General features: G+C 24.2%; 2 protein-coding genes across 5 annotated transcripts in view; one reads left to right on the top strand and one right to left on the bottom strand.

The window, feature by feature from the left end:
- Positions 1-707: 707 nt before the first annotated feature.
- The window catches only part of LOC132919994 (uncharacterized), a 27360-nt gene continuing 18581 nt past the window's right edge, over positions 708-9486 (top strand). For 2 of the 3 annotated variants that reach the window (XM_060981977.1, XM_060981975.1), the window contains exons 1-7: positions 708-860; positions 936-1102; positions 1232-1399; positions 1472-1736; positions 1904-2212; positions 2290-2440; positions 3215-3351. In XM_060981977.1, the coding sequence (XP_060837960.1) occupies positions 948-1102; positions 1232-1399; positions 1472-1736; positions 1904-2212; positions 2290-2440; positions 3215-3303 (1137 nt within the window). In that variant the 5' untranslated portion in view covers positions 708-860; positions 936-947 and the 3' untranslated portion in view covers positions 3304-3351. Of the gene's footprint in view, positions 861-935; positions 1103-1231; positions 1400-1471; positions 1737-1903; positions 2213-2289; positions 2441-3214; positions 3352-4662; positions 5484-9486 lie in introns of those variants that run through there. The other variant, XM_060981974.1, reaches the window with a different exon arrangement.
- Positions 5896-9486, bottom strand: part of LOC132919998 (acidic phospholipase A2 PA4-like) — a 5902-nt gene continuing 2311 nt past the window's right edge. For both annotated transcript variants that reach the window (XM_060981983.1, XM_060981982.1), the window contains exons 3-6: positions 6890-7029; positions 6659-6818; positions 6165-6296; positions 5896-6089 (exon numbers count right to left, since the gene is read on the bottom strand). In XM_060981983.1, the coding sequence (XP_060837966.1) occupies positions 5954-6089; positions 6165-6296; positions 6659-6818; positions 6890-7029 (568 nt within the window). In that variant the 3' untranslated portion in view covers positions 5896-5953. The remainder of the gene's footprint in view (positions 6090-6164; positions 6297-6658; positions 6819-6889; positions 7030-9486) is intronic.

Here is a 9486-nt window from a genome sequence, read left to right as displayed (position 1 = left end):
AAAATAAGCTGGGGGTGCTAAGCACCCTCTGGCACCTCCGTGAACTGCATGTGCGACAATGGTGATGTTATTGTTTTAAAACGTACTTTTGAATTTAATACATTTATAATTTATATAGTATGTATAGACGTATGTAGGTAGGTTGTATCTCAATAATTTAATGTAATGTATAGGTACGTATATTGTATATAATCGATGAATTGTTGCATTGAACATAAGTTAGGTTAGTTGTTAGAATACAATAAGTGGAATGCTCACTACAAGGATTAAAGATATCTTAAAGTATATCTTTAATCGTGGTTTTGAGATAGGTATTTTGGTATTTAACACTTTTAACATATAAATATATTTTTTTTTTATTAACATTTCCCCCCCCCCTCTATGTAGAACTTTTCTAGAACATTTTTTTGTCTCGAGAGCCCCAAAAAAAAATTGTGCACTTGGCAATAATTTTATTAAATCAGGCCCTGAGTGTTACTACGATATAATAACGTAAAAGCATTTAAATACATTGATAATTAAAAATTAATAATACTAATTACAAAATTAATTAATTTGTAAAATCCTTATGATTATTTTAATCCCCCGTCAATTAGATTCTCTTGCGTCAGTTAGTCACCGGGATCTAGCTGTCGAGTGATCTATGTGACCGTTCACCATTTTTAACCACAGAATTTTATTTTATTACTATCTATTTCATATTTATCACTTTATCAGTTAGACTCATTAAAATATAAATATTGTTAAATTATTAAACATTAAAAATTATTTATTTAGAACTTGTCATTTGAGTCATTTGAGACTATTTTTAAATCTACTGTTTAAGACGTTTAAGTGTCACATAACAATATATTGTAATTGTAAGTAAAAGTATTACTTACCTATATATTCGTATATCTAATACCTAAAAAATATATATTTATTTTAACTTTTAGTTGAAAATCAATATGGCTGCAGTAAAAAAAAATAGAGAAAAACATTCTACAAAATACTTGAATCTAACTGATTTTGAACGTCTTGAAAGCCATGTTGAGTCTGAAGGCGATTTGTTGATCAAAAAATTATCCTTAAAACAAACTGATAAACATTTAACTCTAGAAAAGTAATATACGTTTATAATTTGAAATAATTACAATAATTTATGCTTTTCTTTTTCCTAATGATAATAAATAATATAAAATTAGTTTGGTAGAATTGAAATTAGGTTTTTAAATACAATTTTTATTTCCAGGCACTTGACTCAAGAGCGTGATTTTATTACCAGTCATGAATACATTTCCATTACCGAAATTACTAAAGGAGAAATTACATTGCCAGAGTTTTGCACTAAAGTCAACAAAGCATCTTCTAATACATTAAATTATAATGCTAATCAAAAACCTTCGTTAAAAATTTCAGAGTAATAAGAATTATTTTTATAATATTTTAATTTTAAACTAGTTTTTAAATTTCTTTTTAACTTATTTTGAAGTTGTTTGAGTCGTCATGAACGGGAATTAGCATTATGTGTGAAACCAAATAGTACTGAAACTAAACTTTTAGAATTTGCTTTATCGTGTGAAGCAAATGAAATTCCTAAACTAAATAATATATGTCCTATTGATCATCCAATCAATCATCTTAGTCAAATACATGATGAACAATTTTATCATCTCAATGCTTCACCAATCAAAACATCAAAAATGATTAGACGAAAACGAAGACAACTACTGCAATCGTTTAAAAAACCAATTGAGGTGACTTATCTCAATAATTAAAACTTACTTTTTATTAAAATCAGATATTTTTAATTTTTTATCGTTTATAATTAACATATATTTTTATTATAAATTTAAATAATAATCGCAAAACAATTACAAATAATTTATTTTTGTGTTGTGTTAACATTATATTTTTGTTTTAGATACCTGAAAAACCAATAAAACATTATTCTAATCCTAAATCTCTTTGGGATTTAAAAGAAGATTGTAAAGCAAACTCTGGTTTAAAATTATATACATGTGAAGCTTCTAAACGTACAGAGCAGTGCATTGGTGTATTAGAAATGGCAAATGAAAAAAATAAAATTAATGATTTTTCTAGCTCTATCAATGGTCAGCGTTTTGTTGCTAATTGCACTCAAATTCCAATAATTAATTATACTAAAATGAATGAAGATCAATTGAAAACTTTACCTTATTTTCAAAACTATCAAAAAGGAATCCCATCAAAAGTGAATAATAAAATTGTTTTATTAAATTATTTATAGTATGCTTAAGATAATTTTTATATTTAAATTTCTTTATTTAGATATTGTATGTAAAAAATATTTCCAAAAGTGTCAGTGAAAAACATTTGATATCTGTATTTGGAAAATACAACAATTTACAAAATTCAGATATAATTTATAGATATATGAAAAAAGGAAAAATGAAAGGACAAGCTTTTATTGAATTTGAAAGTAATTTTTATTTTTATAATTATTAAATATTTACTTATAAGTTTACTTCTAATTATAAATTTAATTAGAAGAATTAATTTTTTATTCATAGAGTTGAATATTTAGATTGTGGAATTTGAAATACAGTATATACTCTATTGAAATAAAAAATTATTGAGGGACCTCGCTACGGCTATTATTTAAGGAGCATCATTTAGACAATTTATAATCTCGTCTTAGCCGCCCTGCCCTGGATCTAAGTGTTAATTATAATGATTATTAGTGTTAGTGAAATTCAATGTGGGTACCTGCTGTAAATGCCGACGGATGCCATTTTTGTACGCGCATGCACATATCAATAACTCAATAACAATAAAAATTCACTATAAAAATGTTACCACAACTTACTTATTGATTTGTCAAAATTAAAGTTAGTTTACTTTGTCTAATCTTAATTCTGAAGAAATCTTTAAATTTAGCAAAAACATGTCTGTAGATTGTATGAAAAGTTCCGTTATTAATTTTAATTATGGTTTGAAAAAATTCATATTTTCAAGTTTTTATTAACACTTCATTATAATATAAGATTTAATTTTTACAAAGTATTCCATACAATCTATAGACTATTTTCTGCAGAGTTCAAATTTTTTTTCACAATCATAATAATCGGACACTTTAAACTAACTTTAATTTTGTCAAAACTTAAGATCTTTTAAGCTAAAACTGACGGCAGTGGGGAGGCCCCTTAATAACCATTTGTGCAAAATAAACTTTTGATTGAACAAAAATATTTAGAAATTGAAGTGGCAGAAAAAGCATTAGAGGAAAATCTTGGACTTATACTTGAAGAAAAGCCATTAATTATTCAATTTGGAAAGAAATGATTATTGTTGATAATTTAAGTTGCAAGCTCAAGTTCATTTTGAAAATATGTAAGTATAAATTGTAATAAATAACAATTTAAGAAAATTATACGTTTTTTGTTATTATTGTTTGTTTAAAGTTTAAAATATAGAACCATAAAAATTATAAAATTTTAAGTATAAACTTAATACTTGATAAATGCATCAAAGATGTTCCAGAGTGTACACTGCCTACAATATATCTGAGCGAATAGTCTTCTGACCGTTAAGTGATTTTACCCCTATAATAACTAAAATTTTAATATTTTCTACATAATTATCTTTAGTTTTCATACATTTTGTTAGAACTTGTTAATTTTTATATTGTTCAAATTACATACATATGTGATGTCTTTACCATATCACCACCAGACATAAGTTCAATTAATGATAAATAGAAACTAGAAAGTCTTAAATCTTAAGTACTTGTTATAGAATTCAACTTGAAATAAGTACCTATTCAAAATTAGCTGCCATAGTCCTGCATAATTTTTATAATTTTCTGATATCTCAGAATCATGATTAATATACATAATTAATTTTAAAAAATGTGAGTGTGTGTATTATTTATTTATGTATAATAAACAGGTTAAAAACCCTTTAACATTAAGTAATAATTACAAGTACAGTAAGAATAATTATTTAATAAAGTAAAAATCATAAATTAACAATAAATAGTTACAAAAAAAACCGAGTGGTGCATAATAGTAAAAAAAACAATAATTTAAACAAGTAAATTTAAATTAATAGCCCTAAAAAATATGTAGTATAACTTAGTTTTTAGTGTTGAAGAATTACTCTGATCGCAAATATATATGATTTTCATTTACTTTAAACACAAGCTTGGTCTTTGGAAAGATAAAATCATATTAACCACATTTAAAATTTTTTTTTTTTATTTTAGTCATTATATGGTGAAAGAAATAAATTATTATTATTTAGCATAAAATTTTATTTATTGTTATTATTGAAAATAAAAACTTTCTAAGTTCTGACATATCTTTTTTGCAAGATATCTAATTATTGAAGAGGTTATTTATGTTTGTTTATTTATAAAAATAATGGAAATCTTAAACTTTTACTGTTGAAAAAATGTAAAATTAAAAATTGATTTTATTTTTATTTACAATTACTGTAATAGGTGTTTTTGCTTTAAAACCATTCTAGACCAATATTTGATCAAGTATGTTTTACCAATCTCTTATTTGGCTTAATAATTACGCAACAACCAATATTCTTACAGATATAGGAACTCTTTAATTTTTAAATAGGATTTATATTTAAATTTTTCTTAAATGTCATTAAAATTGCCTATATTGAATTCCTTAAATTTGCTTGCAGTTTTTTTGATGTATATCAATCGTAAAATGATTATCCCGCGTTGTGAATAATGGATATGCAACCAAAGGTGCAACGCTGTCGTCAATAGCGTTCGTGTTCATCAATGTATTGATTTATACATATTTTGTATCTACGGTCTGCGGGTCATGATAATAATTAATAAGCATGACATAAAAATAATACGCTATGTTTAAAACAAATGTTGCTCTTGAACACATATAGATAATATTAACTATATATGTGCTCGTGAATCATGATATACAGGCATACAGCGAACTCACCTGGTACTTACCAAGATCGGTTAACGAAATAAAAAATAAACGATTATACGATTATACGATTTTTTTATTTTCCTAGTATTTCCTGACGTATTATTTCCGCGGTGCTAACTTATTGATTTTGCACAGTCGCACAAACCGAATATGCATAATAGTTTAAAATACGAAAAATTGGACCTAAAACCTAATTTTTAAATGTTTAAAATTCTTACATTATGATGTTCTACAATCCTATACTAATTCGTTAAAAATCCGTACGTTGATAGAACTGGTATAGTAAATTTCATGTACAATAAGTACCTTAAAAATTAAATCACATTTTCTGATTTTCATAATTTTATTTTTTTAAACCAACAACTAAATTTTTTAGTTTTTTTCGAATGGAAATTACAAAAGATTGAGTTTTTTTAATTAATTTAAAAAAATGAAACACTACTTAACATCTATCCACCCGGAATTAGATAGGGACAGATGCATCTTCTATGATTTTCAAAAGTATTCAGCTGAGTTGTAAATTATAATAAATGCGAAGAAAGTCAAAAATATATTAAATTATTTGTCATTTATTTGTATAGGTAGTACAAACTACGAGTATAGTTTCTTAACAATAATAGATATTTTTATTATTTAAAAATACTATCATGTTTTAATGACGTGTATATTGTATAATGTAATAAAAAAATTGTTTATTATTTTTATATGAAATCTACAATCTATACAACTTGGCACAATAAGTATATGTGAAACAGATTTTATATACAAATTATTAAAAAAAAAATACATCCTATCCTCTTAATAACATTTATATATAGTGTGACATTTTTGAGGAAAGCAGCCACCCATTAGAACCACTTTCATTTGCTATTTTTTTTAATTTTTAATTTTTTTTATTTTCAGTTCTTTTTTTTTTAGTATTTTACCTATTTTAATATTTATGTAATAAAATAAATGATAATAATGATATAGTCAATGACCAGCGTATTAAATCGTTTAAAAATTAAATAAGTATACATTCATTTTAATGCATAACGCACAAAATCCGTTACAATTTTTGTAAAAATATTGAATAGATGATCTGTGGTCAGGATATCCATACTTCTACCTTGTTGATGATAATTTGGTATTATTTCAAACTTTTGGATACATCCCCTTAGAATATAATTTAAACAAATTAAATATTATAAAGTTTGAATTATAATATTCGTGTTTTGTTTTTTTACTTACCCAAACAGACATTCTTCTTTAAAGCACATCACTTTTACTATATTAAAAAATATGACACCCAATGTGTGAGCAGTGGATGTATTGACTTTGTTTAAACATTGCTGAAATTTTCCATCGCATTCACAATGAGATCTGAAACGTAAACAAATTATTTTTTTAATTTAATCTATAAAATCTATTGAATCTACCAAACAATTATTTTAATTAATATTAAGATCTTAACAAAAATTTTTTAGTATTTTTAAAATTATTTTAAAAAATACTGAGAATTTTAAATTTTAACCTTCCAAAAGTAATAACTAGATCCAGTTTGATGTGAGAAACCTCCATCAAAGTTGATCATTTTTGTTACTAGAAAAAGTTTCTTTGGACACAAAAATAAAAATAATAAATATTTGTTACTCTTATAATCTTAAATAAATCAGTTATTTTTATTGTAAATTTATTATAGTATAGTAATAAGACACTAAAATAAATAAAATAAACTAATTTACCTAGTATAAGGAGAAGTATTACAAAGATTAAAATAACATTGACCAGTTTCTAAAGTTCTGGTACAATGATCATGTTCTCGACAACAAATATCTTCATCACGATAAACTCCCAGATCTGAATAATTTTTAGCAATATTACCTGGCCCACACCATTTTGTTCCTGTTAAATAAAGTATTATTTATCTGATTTCCTCGACATTAATGTCACTATATATTTTTCATTATTTTTACCTGGATATATGAACTCAATATTTTGACACGGGCCTCGTTGTGTACCTTTGCATATTTTATAGAACAACTCTACTGATTCAACATACATTGATTCATAAACAAATAAAGGATTTGTTTTCAAAAGTACTTGTATGTCATTCCTATAATAAATAAAATACAAATTACCTACTCATTACATACACTACTGCAGTGTAAATCACATAATACTATATCTTAAAATGTGACAAGCGATACCCACTCGATTACCTACCCGCTTTGCTGTACATTAGATGTCGAGTGGAACTCGTTATTGAGTAAATCATTATAATGAATTCTGTAAAGTTTTAATTCAATGATAATCCACTGTATATAATGAAAAAAATACTTTAGTGATTAATCGTTCCGCTCAGAATCTAATAGATAGGAAGTGCATATTTATTATTTATTTATTGTGAGGATTTATCCCAATTATTACAAAATGTAATAAGTTCTATATTAAGATACAAAAATTAAAAGCCTTAACTGATTTAGATGACTAAAACATATTATCTTAAAACTCTAATTTTAATAAATCTTCTAAGTGCTTATAAAGCTACAATGTTCCTTATTTTTGCAAGCACATAGAATATAATAGTAGTATATTATAATATAGGTATGTTTATTATCATCGTGATATATATTTTAGATTCTGAGCAGAGTAATGAATCTATTGATTTTAAAATTATGTATTTTTTTTTACTAGTGAAATAATGTATTGAATTTCAATATTGTCTATCAAAAGTGTTTTTTTTGGAAGTAAATTGGATTAATCAAAATAATCAAAAAATGGGTAGTAATTACACAGCACCAATTACATTTAAATTTAATCAAATTCGAATAGATTATGAACGGTGATGTTTCGATTTTCAAAAAGGGGTGGTTTCTATTACAAAATTGGATATTAAATTGGTACTTCAGGGGATAAAATGTAAAAAGTTCCTAAAAGTAGATTTTATAATCCAAGAAAAAAAATTAAAAATAAGGTTAACGGAAATTTTACACAAATCCAATTTCCGACAAAATTGATTTTGTTTTTTTAGTGTAACGCATTGAAGTTAGAATTTTGACAACATTCGTCAAGATCGAAAAAAAATATATAAACTATTTTGTATCTGGAAATTTATAATATCGTAATGAAATACACTTATAGTGATATATTATTTTATAATAATTAATAAAAACACACCAATATTAATATTGTTTTGAAAAAAATTACGTATAGTTTAACCATAATATTAAATATCTTTAGAAGTATGGGCTGACACATCGTCTCTTCCTCAGAATCGTATTTCACATAGGTTATAATATGCATAGCGTGATTTCCGCGATTCATTAATCATTATTGAATTCAAATTTAAAACATGCATTACTGTGTTCTACTCAACTACCTATTTATGAGTACATCAACCTAATATACAGTACAGACGTACAGCTGATCGAGTTTTCTGGTTTTTTTCCTTTTATGTGAATTTTTGAAATAAACTTGAACAAAATTAGTAAAATATGTTCTACATTTTTATAGTTTAAAACTAATGAATTTTGTTAATCTCAACTACCATGCATGAAATGTTAAGAATTTGACTATTGTACGGTAATTATATTTTACACATGATTGTGTTTTCCATGACAGATATGTCTTCTTTAAGGTTAGTCTTTGTTAAAATACTTATACAAAAATGTTTAACTTTTGTTTGTAAACAAACAATTTTTTCATTAATTAAATTAAAACTAATATTTTGGTAAATATAATTATGTATACAATTAAATAGCATAGTTAATTAAAGTTATTAATTCATTTAAATATTTATTATTAATTCATTGTTACTAAAAATTATTTAAATATAAATTGCTTATTTTAGTTTCCTAATAATAAAATATATCTAAACTATTGTACGTTATATCAATATATCTAACATGAATACCTAATTATCTTAATGATTTATTTTTCTTGCTGATTTATAAAAACCACGTCTGAAAAATATAAAAAGAAACCTATTAAATAATAATTAGTCTGATATGTATACAAATTATGCGGTGAAAAAATATAATAATTTATAATATTTTTTTACTAATTTTAATTTAGTTATTGATACGTTTTTACTATGTTTAAAATGATATACTACAAATATATAAACTCGGAATAAAAAGATAGAACCAATGGTATCAATTAGACTTTTTCTAACTTAGCGACTTCGTAGTTATATTTATAAAATTATTAATTACATTTTTTTTTCAATTAATGTAAGTTTTTAAGTAATTATTTTCAAAAAGTATTAAATAAATAGGTACTTGTTTGTAAAAACATATATTAATAAATAAACATTATGTATATTCCTATATTTGAAGCAATAAATAAGAGTTACCTAACAATATTTAGATTTGATGATTGTAGGTGTTGCTAGTTTACTAGTAACAAATTTTGCATAGTTTATTAATTTGTCAATTGTTTTATACACATGTAATTATTTTACAATTGTTAATTAGTCTGTTAAAACTTAACCGTGGTGATATATATATATATATATAAGATGTAAGTACCATAGTAGTACTGGCATATTGTATATGATGAGACAAAAACA

Source organism: Rhopalosiphum padi, chromosome 2, assembly GCF_020882245.1.
Source record: "Rhopalosiphum padi isolate XX-2018 chromosome 2, ASM2088224v1, whole genome shotgun sequence".
Lineage (NCBI taxonomy): Eukaryota > Metazoa > Arthropoda > Insecta > Hemiptera > Aphididae > Rhopalosiphum > Rhopalosiphum padi.
Note: the sequence above shows the minus strand (reverse complement) of the source record. Positions and strands in the feature narration are given on the sequence as shown.